This window comes from Procambarus clarkii, chromosome 41 (genome assembly GCF_040958095.1).
Source record: "Procambarus clarkii isolate CNS0578487 chromosome 41, FALCON_Pclarkii_2.0, whole genome shotgun sequence".
In the NCBI taxonomy this organism is placed as follows: Eukaryota; Metazoa; Arthropoda; class Malacostraca; order Decapoda; family Cambaridae; genus Procambarus; species Procambarus clarkii.
In genome coordinates this window covers 20,460,808-20,479,336 of record NC_091190.1, presented here as the reverse complement: position 1 = coordinate 20,479,336, position 18,529 = coordinate 20,460,808, and the positions used below count along the sequence as shown (strand labels likewise).

Here is an 18,529-nt window from a genome sequence, read left to right as displayed (position 1 = left end):
AGTTTCGAATACAAATAAGCTAAAATAAAAATGTTCTTTGAGGTTTTGATAATTATATGTAAATTACTTGCCAGGCAGTCTAATGTATTTAGTTTAACTAATCAGTTTAAAAAATTATCTCATCAAGTATTTTGGGCATTTTTTAAATTTTAATTTCATAACATATCCGCAACCGGTATCACGAAGCGATTCGCTTATGTTATGGAAAAAATTTCAGTGAAAAAGTTCCAAGAAAAGAGATTGGTTGAGATAAGTCTCCGTCGCCTCTAACCACTCTCCACAATACTATATATACAAAAAACTCGAGATTCAAATATATATATGTAACTCCTGGGAAGGAGAAACGATTAACCTGAGCACTGACGTGTATTTAATGCATCTAAAAATTCCAATGAAAGTTATCTGAACTTAGCTTTTCCTCATGAAACTGATGAACCAAAGAGTTGTAGTGGCAGGTGGTGTCAGGGTTAGTTGTGTGGGAATCTCTGGTAATATAACTGGCTGCACTGGCGCCACGCGACACTACTGTGCTGACCGTGATGGCCGCCGTGTTGTTCCTCACCCTGCTGGCTCTCCTGGGCCCCGCCGCTGCTAAAAGACTCGCGGTGAGTAAGAGCTTTCCTTCATGTTATCTACCCACCGAGGGAGGGTTACTGACACCACAACAACTGCTTAATGACCATAGCTCGAGATAAAGTAAGCTTGGTGTTTATACACTGCCGGAATGAAGGAACGCTGCTCCATAACTTAAATTAATATCATCGAGGGATTAAACATTACATATTATTTACTTATTATGCACCCCCATTCCCATCCTTTGGCGGCGGTGGAAAGGGTTACAAAGGCACATAATGGGTTCAGAAATTGAGCCCCATAATTCGTTCAGCCAAGCAAGTGACTATTTTGTGACGCGTTACACAATTGTTAATATTACATGCACAAGTACATATGTACACATACATATATATACATACATGTACACAAATACATATCAATAATCTTTTTGAAGTGTGGAATTTTCAAAGGAATACAGAGATTCATAAACTGTGCTGTTAGTTCACGTTTATCCCATCTACACAACATTTTTTAAAGGCTTATAAAACACAAAATTGAGAATGATCGATATCAAAATATTGATTGCCTTAATAGATTACGGTTAAAAAGAAATGCGAAAGGTATTACATAAATTATGAGTTTCTAACTAAAGTATAAATGCACAGTTTCATACTAAAGTAAAAATATAATTTTCATACTAACGTATAAATGACAGTTTCATACTAAAGTAAAAAAACCCAGATATTACACCGCTGATTTCTCATAAATGTACGAAAAAGACTGCAGAAGGTGCAGGGATTTATAAAATACCCCGTAGACAGGTAGGGATTTAAAAACTAGAACAACAGAATACAAAAGATCTATTGGAAATTGACAAGAAAGGTCTGCCTTTTTTAAACATGAGTAATCAAGGAACATTTGACTGGCAGAATTATATTGTCCATTATTATAAACCCCGCCAATATCAGTCAGTTCATGGTATTATACAGTGGTAACAAGTAAAACATATGTACTCACAAAGAGTCACAAGCGTCTAGGGATAATTATACACACACTGTCTAACCTATAACATCCAAGTCGTTATGGGAGGGGGGGGGGGGCAAAAGCACTACGCAGAAATTTACAATAAACAAGGATGGAGCCAATAGTCTTTTTATAAGCATAAAATAACTAATGACACACTTTTAGATAGAGGGCAAAATATATGTATAATTATCTCACCAGATCAATTAAGCAGTTACTAAACATATACAAACAACTATGCAGACATCACTAAACCTCCGAAACACACGTCAGACCAACTCCAGTACTCCACAGCCACTAACTCACTCCCACCGTCCTACGCTTGCAAGCGTCGCTTTCCCACAGTACCAGAACTTGCCAGACAAGACTTCTTTCAGACACTAGAACATCCTGACTTAATCACTCCAAAACAAGTCTGAATTTAAAGATGTACTAATGTACGTTGCACAGTAAATACTATGAGAACAAGCATCAACATAAACATAAATAATTACAAGGTACAGCAGGACGCTAAGCTGGGAACAATGCACGCACCACTGAAGCTGACGCAATTCCCATGGTAATGTCGACCAAGAGGCGCCACTGTAATAGCCTCTTATCCAAAAACATACAAAGTTTTCATCACTAATCATTATCATCACTGACACGTCAGCATGATATAAATAATAAAACAATATACAGTACGTATATATTACGCAATACAGGAATGCAAATTACATCATAATAATTGAGAGGGAAAATTAAGAATTTATACATATCATGAAATCAGTAAGAATCACTTAATTCACTGATTCATAACATTCATAATAAAAAATTGGTTTCAACATAAAAAAATCTGTATACATAAATAATGCACGGAACTTCAATATCTCCCAAGCTCAGTAAATACCTGAAATTGTAAGTAATTGCTCCGTGTGAAGGATGTTATCAGAAGCCTACGACGGGAATGTTGACTTGACAAAACATATGGGTGATTCCTTCCCCATTCCTCAGATGCAACCCGCCCTCCTAATAGAGCGTCGCATTTTGACGAATACTTTACCTAGGGCCAAAAGTCATCGTACTAGAAAATGGTAGCGACTTGCGAAAATTACATACTGTCCCGTTTTCTCATTTGGGTCTTCTGGTAGGTTAGGATAAGGCCACTTTAGTACGACAGTTTCTTGACGTTGGGAAACCTTAGAAGGACGGAATGAATAAGCAGTCACTGTCTCACATTCTACCTCAGTTTGTAAGCCAAAATGTTCACTGTTTCGTTTCTGTGTTGTCCGGATCTTTGTGTTTTCATCACATTGGTCAGTGCGTCATACATACAGTACATGTACTATATACACCAAAATTCATTGTCATTGCGCCAACAGGCGTCCGGAGCGTTTCTCACATACGGTGGACAGAAGACGTTCTTGAACGGGGCCAACATCCCCTGGAACAACATTGGCGATGACTTTGGTAATGGAGCATACGACGGGACGCTGGAGACCTGGGTGAAGAACATCAGTAGTGCAGGCGGCAACTCCATCAGTGAGTATCTGTTCTATAACTTCAGTAATACCATAATACGCTAGCGTGTTAACAAACTGGTTATCTTAAAACAACGATTCTAAATGAGTTGATATTATCTGGTGACAGGAGTGTTCGTGCACAGCGAAGGATTCTTCTCGCCATTGTTTGCCGATGGCTACGTTGTTGCCTGTGATCTCACTGGGCAGTTGGAGAACGATGTTCTCCAGCTGTTGAACGTTAGTGCACAACATAACGTCTTGGTGAACCTGGTTCTGTGGAACGGCGCTTCTAGTGTCAACAAAAAAGATTTAATCGACCTAATTAACGACGACATGAAACTCGATTTCTACATAGACTTATGCCTTAAAGTAAGTACATCAACTTTGCATTGTTTACATCTGTAGACACATAGTCAATAAAATTAAAGTAAACACGAACATATAGAACACTGCAGTAGGCCCCGAGATCCATGCAATTTAAGTTGCATGGATCCTAATCCACTGCAGTTGGCCTAATGGCCCATGTGAGGCAGAAATAAAGTATATTTTCCTCTCGAATAAGGATATTCGAGATGATAAATGTATATGTAAATCTCTTTCCTCACTTTTAAAACAACACTCTTATGCTGTTCGTACGACCCAGCACTCTAGTCATTGTATTTACATTACAGTTTATGTGATCATTCTATCGACTTCAGAGGGGACAAATGTATTGTTAAAAGTAAGGGCTTCGTTGAACGAAATATGATATATATATATATCACACATCTATATGTATGTCGTACCTAATAGCCAGAACACATTACTCGGCCTAGTATGCAAGGTCCGATTTGCCTTGTGATTTGTGACGGGGTAGGGAGTAGGGTGGAGAGAAGGGGTAAATGGGGGAGATTAGAGGAAAGAGGGGAAGTGGGAAAGGAAAGGTAAAAATCATTGAGGAAGAGGGGGTGAGAGGAGAGGCAGACTATCCTGAACGCTGCTGAGTATCCCCTCCTATTAAATATATACAGTATAACTTTTTAACACTTTCATTTCAGTCTCTGGTCAATACCACGAAGGGTCACCCCGCCCTGGCCTCCTACGAAGTGATGAACGAACCCGAAGGTTTCGTGAAGGTGAGGCTTTAAAAATGTTCATCACACACACACGAACTTTCACAAGGCTTTCTCAGTGAGTAGTTAACGGATGGAATGCATTAGGCGGTGATGTGGTGGAGGCTGACTCCATACAGTTTCAAATGTAAATATGATTGAGCCCAGTAGGCTCAGGAATCTGTACACCAGTTGATTGACAGTTGAGAGGCGGGACCAAAGAGCCAAAGCTGAACCCCCGCAAGAACAAATAGGTGAGTACACATACACACACACGCACATATGTACACATATTTAGGTGAATACATTCGTCAGTCGAAGCAGGAGTCACTGCAGCTGTCCTGTTGGCCTATTCTGGTCGGTGCCCATTTAGGATTAACTCCTCTCCCGCGTGTGTCTACCCAACCCGCTCTCGCACAAGACAATACATATATAACTTATTGCTTATAGTCACTTTTTGTCTGATTATAAAGTACATATGTGGTACATGCCAAGTTATATTATGTTTTTAAGGTACAAACCCTTTCTGTAGATTTACTAAACACCAGTTTTCATATTAGTAATTTTTTCAGTTTTATTAAACAATAGAGATTTTATACAATATTTGACAATATCCTGAGTTACTTTACAATTAATTAAATATTTTGGTTTTGTTTTATTCTTTTTATAAAACTGTAATATCAATATAGGTATAGGTTAAGTACTAATTATAATTAAGAAGCAATAAGATGCTTATCTTAACATACTAAGAAGGTTAGGTTAGGTCGGTGTTTTCTATTCAGCTTTTCAAGGTAAACTAAAATATTCACAATAATGTCTGCCAAGCTTGCAGGCGATGAGTCACAATAACGTGGCTAAAGTATGTTGACCAGACCACACACTCGAAGGTGAAGGGACGACGACGTTTCGGTCCGTCCTGGACCATTCTCAAGTCGATTCCCTTCACCTTCTAGTGTGTGGTCTGGTCAATCTACCAAGCTTAGCTTTAAAACTATTAAAGATTTTGTCTGATCTAGTATGGGGTCATGCAAGCATTTGGCAGCATTTTCATTTTTAAACACACTTTGTGAGACTTGATAGTTTCTTTCGAGTAATGAGATGAGTAATGATATATTATATATATATATGTATGTGTGTGATGACACCGTTTATTACAGGTGGCAAGCAGCAGCAACCCGTGTTACGACACCACCGTCATCGGGGAAGCTGGTGCTGGCTGGACCGGCGAAGATATTCCCATGGAAAAGTAAGTGTAGTGTAAATTTAATTTTAATAAGATGGCGTCTTTGTGCTAAAAAGTTACAGAATGTATCAGGTAATGCAGTAAATTTATATTGTAATTTCTAGTGCGATAACATGGAAGTTCAGCACACACAACTGACTTGCTTCTGCACGAAGCCTGGTGTAAAGTATGCACGTCTTATGAGAGAATAAAAGCTGTAAAGGTTAGCCGAAACATCGTCGTTTCTGCATTTTCTGCTGTGGTTTGATCATCATACCAATAAGGTTTGCAGTATGATACTGTCCCATTAGCCTCGATTAAAGGAGTGCACAAACTTGAGGTCAACAGAGGCCACCAGAAAACACACACATCATGACCTCGAGGTATTTTAACATTATTACCTTGTTACAACATTGTAACGTTACTAACATAATGTTATGGTTACATTGTATGCTTGTGGTTAAATACTGTTTTCACTCTGTAGTCTTATGATGATGAGTGACACACAAATTGTTGAGATCGGTTATATATACATAACTACAGCCTCAAAGTTTTTTTTATACAAATATTTACATAGACCTGTGAGTACTTCTGTTTACATGCTTCGTTGTTATAGCTGTTAGGCTACGAAAACATCAGGCAGTATGACTCTCTCCGGAAACCCTCTCTTTCTCACTATATACAGACTTTTCTATATATATTCACGCCCACGTCATATTTATATGGTGTGGGCGTTAATCACTAATTCTTTTGTACTTAATAGCAGCCAGGGAAAGTATAACATTTCAGTTGGGTAGCGGTTAATTGCCTTGATTGATTGATTAATGAAGATTAAGCAACCCAAGAGGTGGCACGGGCATGAATAGCCCGTTAGTTGCCTCTGGAATCTTTCCTTATTAAGTCTGTCTCATGGTGTGGTATATAGAGCGCTGACCCTCACACCATTGATGTCGGCGGTTCGAGTCTCCTAGTGCCCAGGTGAATGAAATGTTTATATAAATATATATGACAGTGTCAGACCGCGGAGGACGAATTGAAACAGGAATTTTCTTAAGTAGTTTCGTATTTAATAATACATCTTCAGAAGGGTGAATAGGAGCAGCATCCTATGAGCCAATAGGCATTCTGCAGTTACCTTTGTAGAAGGCCTATTGGCCCATAGGATGCTGCTCCTATTCATACCCACCCAATCCCAGTCATTAAACAAAAAAATTATCAGTGTACCTCACTTCACTTCACTTCTCTCCTGCCTATATATGTCCATATCGTTTTACTTGTAACTCACCCTTCTGAAGATGTATTATTAAATACGAAAGTACTTAAGGAAATTCCTGTTTCAATTCGTCCTCCGTGGTCTGACACTGTCACATTTTTCATCACGTGTTAATTTTCGTGATTTGCACACACACACACACACACACACACACACACACACACACACACACACACACACACACACACACACACACACACACACACACACACACACACACACACACACACACACACACACACACACAATCCCATTTTATTGTCTATATAAATGATCTACCTGTTGGTATACAGAATTATATGAACATGTTTGCTGATGATGCTAAAATAATAGGAAGGAAAAGAAACTTAGATGATTGTCATGCCCTTCAAGAAGACCTGGACAAAGTACATGGAGCGCCACTTGGCAAATGGAATTTAATGTTAATAAATGCCATGTTATGGAATGTGGAATAGGAGAACATAGACCCCACACAACCTATATATTATGTGAGAAATCTTTAAAGAATTCTGATAAAGAAAGAGATCTAGGGGTGGTTCTAGATAGAAAACTATCACCTGAAGACCACATAAAGAATATTGTGCGAGGAGCCTATGCCACGCTTTCTAACTTCAGAATTGCTTTTAAATACATGGATGGCGATATACTAAAGAAACTGTTCACGACTTTTGTTAGGCCAAAGCTAGAATATGCAGCAGTTGTGTGGTGCCCATATCTTAAGAAGCACATCAACAAACTGGAAAAGGTGCAAAGACATGCTACTAAGTGGCTCCCAGAACTGAAGAGCAAGAGCTACGAGGAGAGGTTAGAGGCATTAAATATGCCAAAACTTGAAGACAGAAGAAAAAGAGGTGATATGATCACTATATACAAAATAGTAACAGGAATTGATAAAATCGATAGGGAAGATTTCCTGAGACCTGGTACTTTAAGAACAAGAGATCATAGATATAAACTAGCTAAACACAGATGCCAAAGAAATATAAGAAAATTCACTTTCGCAAACAGAGTGGTAGACGGTTGGAACAAGTTAGGGGAGAAGGTGGTGGAGGCCAAGACCGTCAGTAGTTTCAAAGCGTTATATGACAAAGAGTGCTGGGAAGACGGGACACCACGAGCGTAGCTCTCATCCTGTAACTACACTTAGGTAATTACACAACACACACACACACACACACATATATATATATATATATATATATATATATATATATATATATATATATATATATATATATATATATATATATATATATATATATATATATATATATATATATATATTATTAAATATGACCGAAAAAGTAAGATTAATAATTCTAACACGAATTTTCTCAATCTTTCGTACATTACGCTTCACTGTTGGAGGTAAATCAAAAATCACTTCTCCAAAATTCATTTTTATTTCTAGTCTGACGCGACACGGGCGCGTTTCGTAAAACTTATTACATTTTCAAAGACTTCACAAATACACAACTGATTAGAACTTACGTATCTCTGATTTTATATCTACATTTGAGTGAGGTGGGAGGGGTGATGTGGCATTAACACAAGACAGAACAAGAGGGGATATTAATAGGGTATTAAAAGTATCAACACAAGACAGAACAGAAACAATGGGTATTGAATAGAAGTGTTTGTAGAAAGCCTATTGGTCCATATTTCTTGATGCTTCTATATTGGAGCGGAGTCTTGAGGTGGGTAGAATATAGTTGTGCAATAATTGGCTGTTGATTGCTGGTGTTGACTTCTTGATGTGTAGTGCCTCGCAAACGTCAAGCCACCTGCTATCGCTGTATCTATCGATGATTTCTGTGTTGTTTACTAGGATTTCTCTGGCGATGGTTTGGTTGTGGGAAGAGATTATATGTTCCTTAATGGAGCCCTGTTGCTTATGCATCGTTAAACGCCTAGAAAGAGATGTTGTTGTCTTGCCTATATACTGGGTTTTTTGGAGCTTACAGTCCCCAAGTGGGCATTTGAAGGCATAGACGACGTTAGTCTCTTTTAAAGCGTTCTGTTTTGTGTCTGGAGAGTTTCTCATGAGTAGGCTGGCCGTTTTTCTGGTTTTATAGTAAATCGTCAGTTGTATCCTCTGATTTTTGTCTGTAGGGATAACGTTTCTATTAACAATATCTTTCAGGACCCTTTCCTCCGTTTTATGAGCTGTGGAAAAGAAGTTCCTGTAAAATAGTCTAATAGGGGGTATAGGTGTTGTGTTAGTTGTCTCTTCAGAGGTTGCATGGCTTTTCACTTTCCTTCTTATGATGTCTTCGATGAAACCATTGGAGAAGCCGTTATTGACTAGGACCTGCCTTACCCTACAGAGTTCTTCGTCGACTTGCTTCCATTCTGAGCTGTGGCTGAGAGCACGGTCGACGTATGCGTTAACAACACTCCTCTTGTACCTGTCAGGGCAGTCGCTGTTGGCATTTAGGCACATTCCTATGTTTGTTTCCTTAGTGTAGACTGCAGTGTGAAAACCTCCGCCCTTTTCCATGACTGTTACATCTAGAAAAGGCAGCTTCCCATCCTTTTCCGTCTCGTAAGTGAACATATATTTACACATATATATATATATATATATATATATATATATATATATATATATATATATATATATATATATATATATATATATATATATATATATATATATATATATATATGTGTGTAAATACGATATCTGATAATGTTTATAAAGATAAATGTTCTCATAAGTGACTTTATTACAGGTTGCTCAGGTTCATTGGTCGCCAGAACCAGGCCATTCGCTCTATCGACAGTGAGACGCTTATCACCATTGGATCCTTCGGTAAGTCACCCGAGGGAGGCACATGCCTCTTATCATGCACCATGTTAATGTAACTATGATCGACACTATTGTCCTTAATTTCCGTAATTCAAGATCAATTTATAACTGCACTTCACTAGTAAAATTACCCATGTTATTCTAATACTATTGTATGGAGCTGACCGTCAGGCTTCCAGGCAGGGACTCAAGGACTTGCTGGAACACTGAAGATACATGATGACTCCTATTTAATACTCTCCCGTCACTCTACAGAAATCATGAGAAATAATGGGATAACCTTTGGACATTGATGTCTAGAAATAAACCTCAAGTCTACTATATAGATATACGACAATTCTCGCAGCTGTGTCTCTAAAAAGTCATGTACATATATTGACAAGCGTAGACACAAAGTTATACAGCTGAATATGTACTTTCAATGATCCATGACACGAGGAATCCTGGTGTGACCTTCTCGAGTGATATTGGCAGAATAACGAGTCGGCTCGGAATACAAGGATATAAGTCTCTTCTGCCGACAGAGTTTCGTGTCAAGCTGGCCCTTGACTTCTCACAAAGTGTTTCATGAAACTAATTAAGGCCCATTTCTGTTACCACTGAAAATACTCAAGAAAACGTATTATTTCGGATGTATTATTACTATTTTCTCATAACCCTCAACTAATAATCAGTGGTAATAAAGTGTGAACCGCTTTGCAGGTCAATTCGCCCAGAATGACGTCTACCTTAACTCCCACAACCACTACACGGACGAGTGCCTCAATGGGGCGGCCGGCGGAACAAACGCTCATCTTGACTTCTACCAGATGCACGCCTTCGACTGGCTTGGCTCCTGGAGTCCTCACGCTCCTTTCAATGTTAGTCTTGGTGTCATCTTAAACCCTGGTCTTATTCTGGAGTTTTACACTGTCAGGAAGTGAATATTAAATCAACCTTATGACAAAGCGCAAGGCCACAGACTCAACTGTTATCGTTATAATACCACAAGGGGAAGGGAGTGATAGCATTAGCTTCACACCATCTATTTTATATCATTGTTAAAACAGGTCTTTGTTAGTGTTCTTGGCCAGCGACCCAAGGCAGGTCATTTAAGCAACCATACTTTTTATTGCTCAACCTGTAAACACACTTGGAGATAATTTTTCATAACCTGAACATATCAACATTACAGATTTAAATAACTATTTTTTTGTTTCATGGGGATATTATTAATAATGCGGGTAATATTATGGATGATAATGGGAAACAACTGGCTATTTGTATTCGTCCAGGTGGAAACGATTTAGGAAGAGACACTTATTCAGAAGTTTAAAACAGCTATTGAATTACATTCAAGGGAGGGATCCCGATCACGTGTCATTCTTTTCGAGAATGGGGAACTGGAAATGAATAGTTGTCAAGGGTAATTGGAGCCAATTGGGGATTAGAGAAGATTGCAAATCTAATTCAATATCATTCAGTGATAACTGGGAACATGAATGTTCTCGGGACAAGATTAGTTTATCTAGGGCTGAGGTTGTTACATTTGCCAATTCCATGGACTCTACGGTAGATGGAGTTTGTCAGGGGTTTAAACTGTTAGATGATAGAGGTATAGGAACATATTTGGAGAAAGAAGACACTAAGTGTGGGTGTGGCAGAAAAATGGTTTGAGAGTGAAATATCAAAGTTTGGTTTAAAAATGGAGCTGAGATGGACGTCAACACAACACCCTTAACCTACACCACACAAATAACAGAAGTGTCCGAAACAAAACAGGAGATTTAGATTCACTTGTGTGCACATAAACAATACATATTATTGCACAAACAGAAACTTGGCGAATGCAGAAAATGGAGAAGTATGTGTTGAACATAAAATTATTGCATTCTGATAGATTAGACGAGGAGGGGGACTAGGGATATTTATATAACGAAACATAAAATGTATTGTCAAAGAGGAGATAAAAACTGAGCCTCACGATAGAAACTATCCGGGTGGGAACAGGTGTAGACAACTGACTCCTGTTGGCAGGCTGAGAGTCTTGCCTTCCCATAGCTCATGCTTAACCTTACTCATTCAACCCGTCCTCGACTCAAGTCCATTACATCCAGCGGTCAACCCCACAGACGCATTCATAAATTTTAACATGCTGTTCATTCAAAACGAGAATTTTCTCAAGTATAAATTAATATTATAATATATTAGCATATTGTGTATATATAGGCATAGGATAGGTTAGGTTAGGTGTTTAGGTTCTGTTGACGATTATTTGTATTTGTAGTACGTGGGTGAAGCATTTATAGCGTTGTGATTCGAACAAAATTCGTCAGTGAAGCACTTGTTCCGGATATGTTCGAACGGCAGCAGTTGTGAGTCGTGTGTAAACCGCTTTTCATTCATAAACAGGGGGTTTGGCGGGTGCATGGAATCACTTTTGGATCTTCGTTTGGAGGACGGGCTGACTCATTAGATTCCCTGTGACATGACCGTCAGACGGTTAACAACCAGGTCCTCAAATCTAGCGGTCGACCCCACAGACTCATTCATAAACTGTAACATGCTGTTCATTCAAACCAGGAATTTTCTCAAATATAAATTAATATTTTAATATATTACCATATTGTGCATATACAGGGATAGGTTAGGTGTTTAGGTTCTGTTGGCGATTATTTGTATTTGGAGTACGTGGGTGAAGCCTTTGTAGCGTTGAGGTTCGAACAAAATTCGTCAGTGAAGCATTTGTTCCGGAAGTGTTCATACGAAATCAGTTGTGAGTCCAGCCCGTCCTCCAATCAAAGACCCAAAAGTGATTCCATGTACCCGCCAAACCCCCAGGTGTTTATGAATGAAAAACGGTTTACACACGACTCACAACTGTTGACGTTCGAACACTTCCAGAACAAGTGCTTCACTGATGAATTTTGTTCGAACCACAATGCTACAAAGGCTTCACCCACGTACTCCAAATACAAATAATCGCCAACAGAACCTAAACACCTAACCTAAGTTATGCCTGTATATGCACAGTATGCTAATATATTATAATATTATTTTATATATGAGAGAATTCCAATTTTGAATGAACAGCATGTAAAAATTTATGAATGCATCTGTGGGGTCGGCCACTGGATGGATTGAACGTAACCTGAGGACAGGTTGTCCACGTACAGCACACACAACCACTAGCCAGCAGACCCCAAGCACCTCACAGCAACCACTGCTGTAACAGCCAGTACCTTTAGTACACGATAGTCCACATCTTCTGGCTTGCACTTGACGGTGTATGTCTCCCTGGGTCCTGAACCAACAACATTTCATATACATTGAAGCCACACTAAAAATGGCTTTATGGTATATTATCTAAAGCCAATTATTATTAGTAATATCAACGATTACAAAAACCTCAAAAGTCGAATGTTTCCTTAACATCCACAGGTCTCGGCTACCGACTACAATCTTCACAAACCGATAGTGATTGGCGCGTTCTCGGGAACCTGCGGCGCCGGATCGCTGCTACGTGACCTCTACGAGTACGCCTACATTGAAGACTACAGCGTAAGTCTCCTCGCAGAATGTCCGGATTTTCAGAATGATTGCAAATTTTGCTTTCCTGTGGATTTTCGAGTCATAAGTTCCTTGATAAACTCCTCGTCGAATCTGTTAAATGTGACTATCACTCGCCTTGTGCGTGTCTGCTCCCGTATTGACATTGTGAATGATATCCAGGAATTTCTGAATATCGTGACACACACCGTTCTTTATGTTCTTTTGTGCTCGATTCTCTCTAATGATAATTATAATGTGATTCCTATATATTTGAACACCTTTATCATCACAGAAATTTTAAGTTTGTTTCGAGAATTGGCTAAAATGATATAATATATAAATATAATCATTGATTCCCAAATGGTTCAGTGGCTTTTATAAAATTCGGAAAAGCAGATTAAATGAAAAAGACAAAACTATAGTATAGATGTAATAACCTGCTTGGTTATTACATCTATACTGAGCTCTTACCAGTTAGTTTATTTAAGGTGCATAAGGTGGCCTGCGCTGAGCTGAAATATTACATAGAAGATTTAAATTCCAGATTATATAGAAAATTTAAATAAATAAATATATATATATATATATATATATATATATATATATATATATATATATATATATATGCGAACAAGCCTGAATGGTCCCCAGGACTATATGCGAATGAAAACTCACACCCCAGAAGTGACTCGAACCCATACTCCCAGAAGCAACGCAACTGGTAACTACAGGGCGCCTTAATCCGCTTGACCATCACGGCCGTCAAAAGGAAGTGATAGCCGAGGCTATTTGAGCCACTTCCCCGACGGCAACTCGGATGGTAATCTTGGGCATAGCATTTCACCAAATCACTTCCTTTTGACGGCCGTGATGGTCAAGCGGATTAAGGCGCCCTGTAGTTACCAGTTGCGTTGCTTCTGGGAGTATGGGTTCGAGTCACTTCTGGGGTGTGAGTTTTCATTCGCATATAGTCCTGGGGACCATTCAGGCTTGTTCGCATTTGTGTTCCTCACGTGTGCCCCAAAGAATGAGGTGATTTGGTGAAATGCTATGCCCAAGATTACCATCCGAGTTGCCGTCGGGGAAGTGGCTCAAATAGCCTCGGCTATCACTTCCTTTTGACGGCCGTGATGGTCAAGCGGATTAAGGCGCCCTGTAGTTACCAGTTGCGTTGCTTCTGGGAGTATGGGTTCGAGTCACTTCTGGGGTGTGAGTTTTCATTCGCATATAGTCCTGGGGACCATTCAGGCTTGTTCGCATTTGTGTTCCTCACGTGTGCCCCAAAGAATGAGGTGATTTGGTGAAATGCTATGCCCAAGATTACCATCCGAGTTGCCGTCGGGGAAGTGGCTCAAATAGCCTCGGCTATCACTTCCTTTTGACGGCCGTGATGGTCAAGCGGATTAAGGCGCCCTGTAGTTACCAGTTGCGTTGCTTCTGGGAGTATGGGTTCGAGTCACTTCTGGGGTGTGAGTTTTCATTCGCATATAGTCCTGGGGACCATTCAGGCTTGTTCGCATTTGTGTTCCTCACGTGTGCCCCAAAGAATGAGGTGATTTGGTGAAATGCTATGCCCAAGATTACCATCCGAGTTGCCGTCGGGGAAGTGGCTCAAATAGCCTCGGCTATCACTTCCTTTTGACGGCCGTGATGGTCAAGCGGATTAAGGCGCCCTGTAGTTACCAGTTGCGTTGCTTCTGGGAGTATGGGTTCGAGTCACTTCTGGGGTGTGAGTTTTCATTCGCATATAGTCCTGGGGACCATTCAGGCTTGTTCGCATTTGTGTTCCTCACGTGTGCCCCAAAGAATGAGGTGATTTGGTGAAATGCTATGCCCAAGATTACCATCCGAGTTGCCGTCGGGGAAGTGGCTCAAATAGCCTCGGCTATCACTTCCTTTTGACGGCCGTGATGGTCAAGCGGATTAAGGCGCCCTGTAGTTACCAGTTGCGTTGCTTCTGGGAGTATGGGTTCGAGTCACTTCTGGGGTGTGAGTTTTCATTCATATATATATATATATATATATATATATATATGTGTGTGTGTGTTTTGTATATGTATGTAATTGTATGAGTGTCGTTACAGGATGAGGTGTCCCATCTTCTCAGTATTCTGTCGTATGGTGTTTTGACATTACTGACGGTTGTGTCCTTCTCACTTAACTTGTCTCAACCATCTACCTCTGTTTGTGTGTTTATGTACTCACCTAATTGTGCTTGCGGGGGTTGAGCTCTGGCTCTTTGGCCCTGCCGCTCAACTGTCAATCAACTGGAGTACAGGTTCCTGAGCCTATTGGGCTCTATCATATCTACACTTAAAACTATGTATGGAGTCAGCCTCCACCACATCACTTCCTAAAGCATTCCATTTGCCAACTACTCTGATACTAAACAAAAAGTCTAATGTCTCTATGGCTCATTTGGGCACTCGGTTTCCCTCTGTGTCTCCTAGTGCGCGTACCCCTTGTGTTAAATATTCTGTCTTTATCGTATAAATTCGTTTGATAATCTTGTATGTGGTGATCATGTCCCCCCTAACTGTTCTGTCTTCCAGCAACGTGAGGTTTAATTCCCGTAGTCTCTCCTCGTAGCTTATACCCCTCAGCTCGGGTACTAGTCTGGTGGCAAACCTTTTAACCTTCTCCAGTTTAGTCTTATGCTTGACTACATATGGACTCCATGCTGGAGCCGAATACTCCAGGATTGGTCTGAAATATGTGGTACACAAAGGTCTGAATGATTCTTTAACAAGTTTCTAAAGGCCGTTCTTTTATACCACTGATGTTATCCTCTTGATTTGGGCTTCAGGGGGACAGGTCTGGCGTGATATCAACACCCAGATGTTTCCCTCTCTGATTCTTGAAGAATTTCATCTCCTAAATGATACCTTGTATCTGGCCTTCTGCTCCCTACACCTATCTTCATTACATTACATTTGTTTGGGTTAACCTCTAACAACCATTTGTTTGACCATTCCTTCAATTAGCCCAGGTCTTCTTGAAGCCTCAAGCTCTCCTCCTGTCATAATCCTTCTCGTAATTTTGGCATTATCAGCAAACATTGAGATGAATGAGTCTATACCCACTGGGATATTATTTACGTACATCAGAAACAGGATAGGTCCGAGCACAGAGCCCTGTGGGACTCCACTGGTGACTTCACGCCAATCTGAGGTTTCACCCCTCACTGAAACTCTCTGCTTCTTATTGCTTAGGTACTCCCTTATCCACTGGAGCACCTTACCAGTTATTCCAGCCAGTTCCTCCAGCTTATGCACCAGCCTCTTATGTGGTGCTGTATCAAAGGCTTTCCGACAGTCCAAGAAAATGCAGTCCGCCCATCCATCTCTTTCTTGGTGAATCTTTGTCACCTGATCGTAGAATTCTATTAAGCCCGTGAGGCAAGATTTACCCTCCGTGAACCCATGTTGGCGATTTGTCACGAAGTCCTTTCACTCCAGATGTGTTACTAGGTTTTTTCTCATGATCTTCTCCATCACCTTGCATAGTATACAAGTTAAGGACTCTGGCCTGTAATTCAGTGCTTCTAGTGCTTCTGGTCTGTCACCCTTTTCATATATCAGTACTACTTTACCCGTCTTCCGTATTTCTGGTAGGTCTCCCGTCTCCAGTGACCTACTATACACTATGGAGAGTGGCAAGCAAAGTGCTTTTGTACACTTTTTCAATACCCATGGTGACATTCCATCCGGACCAACAGCCATTCTCACGTCCAGTTTCAACAGATGATTCTTGACCTCATCTCTTGAAATTTCGAACCCGTCCAAGGCCGCCTGGTTTACTTCCCCCTCTCCTTGCGCAGTGACTTCACCTCGTTCTACTGTGAAGACCTTCTGGAATCTCTAGTTGAGTTCCTCACACACCTCTTTGTCATTCTTTGTGTACCTGTCCTCACCCATTTTAAGTTTCATCACCTGTTCTTTCACTGTTGTTTTTCTCCTGATGTGACTGTGGAGTAGCTTTGGTTCGGTCTTGGCTTTATTTGCTATATAATTTTCATACGTTTTCTCTGATGCCCGTCTCACACTAACATACTCATTCCTGGTTCTCTGGTATCTCACCTGATTACTGCCTCCTGACACGTTTGGGTGACAGTCCAGTACCAGGTATAAATAAACAATACCAGGTGTATATATAAACAGTACCAGGTATATATATAAACAGTACCAGGTATATATAAACAGTACCATATATATACATATAAACAGTGCAAGGTATATATACATATATAAACTACTCCACTTGTGAGCTGCTTTAGTGTTCATTCTAACTTCACTCAGCAATTTTTTGGTGTGTATTCCACATTTCCCCCGAGTACTGACTCAACGTTCCATTCTCAGGGAGGATTCAGCTGGCACTACAAGAGCGGCACGGGTGAGTGCGTGGACTCCCGGGAGGTGGTGACCGTGTCGCTGGGCCACCTGGCCACTCGCATCGACCATGGCATCGTGGCCATCACAGTCGAATAGAACATAGGAATAAAGGAAACTGCACAAGGCCTATAGTGGCCCATAGGAGGCAGCTCCTCTTATATCAACCCAAAACTCATTCATATGTTTTGTCTAACCTACGCTTGAAACAATCAAGTGATTCCATGTCTATTATGTTACTCTGTAATTTGCTCCACAAATCAACAATGCTGTTTCCAATCCAGATCTTTCCTGCATCTATACTTATATTCAATATATCTATTGTTTCGTGTTCTATATTTAGCACATTATCAGTATCCCCTTTGTTATACTCTTTCATCCATGACTTTTTAGAGATTGTAAATTACATTTTCTCATTCTCTCTCTTTATATGGAAGGTTTCATATGGGTGGGATTAACTTTGCCATCCTTCGCTGAACACGTTCTAATCAAATGAAATCAATCAAATGTTTATTTAGGTAAAAGTACATACATAAGATGAGTTACAAACATAATGTTGGATTTATAGATAATTTGGATTTCTAGATTTCTAAAAACCAAGATAATCTGTGTTCATTCTATAGTACTGCGACCAAAACTGAATTGCATAATGAAAATAGTGTCTAACAAGAACAAGGCTGAGCTGAAGACGAGCAACGTCCGGCTGTAGTTCCCAAGTCTTCTTCCTGACGCTCCATCACACCATGATTCTCAACCATGTGTAAACTGAATTATTATTTAAACCAAGTAATTGTAACCTCCTATTAAATCCAGTTTTTAATAAACATGGTTAAACGTTTTAATTTAAAAGGCACAGCAGAGTTAAAAATGCCCCGGAACCAGGGTTAACGCCTATCTCTTGACAACATTTTTGAGATACGGAAATCTCTAAAAATAATAAAATATGGAACAGTTTTCATGTGTTGTATTTTATTTCAAGCTTTACTGAATTCACCAACTAGACCACGATCCGCTCCGAGGACATTATCAGGTGGGGAGTTTGACTGGGGCGGTACATCTGTCAAATGATAACGCAGGTGTCCTAAGGCCAGCTCAGCGTGGGCAGGAACCTCGAGCAGAGCAAAAGGGCCAT

General features: G+C 40.0%; 1 protein-coding gene across 1 annotated transcript; it reads left to right on the top strand.

Moving 5' to 3' along the window:
• The first annotated feature begins 448 nt into the window (after positions 1-448).
• Positions 449-18,351, top strand: LOC123761100 (mannan endo-1,4-beta-mannosidase). The gene is made up of 9 exons (XM_045747044.2): positions 449-605; positions 2,940-3,099; positions 3,208-3,449; positions 4,118-4,195; positions 5,329-5,417; positions 9,402-9,481; positions 10,181-10,338; positions 12,899-13,018; positions 17,368-18,351. The coding sequence occupies exons 1-9, from the start codon at positions 540-542 to the stop codon at positions 17,494-17,496; spliced, it is 1,122 nt and encodes a 373-aa protein (XP_045603000.1). The 5' UTR covers positions 449-539; the 3' UTR covers positions 17,497-18,351.
• Positions 18,352-18,529: the final 178 nt, after the last annotated feature.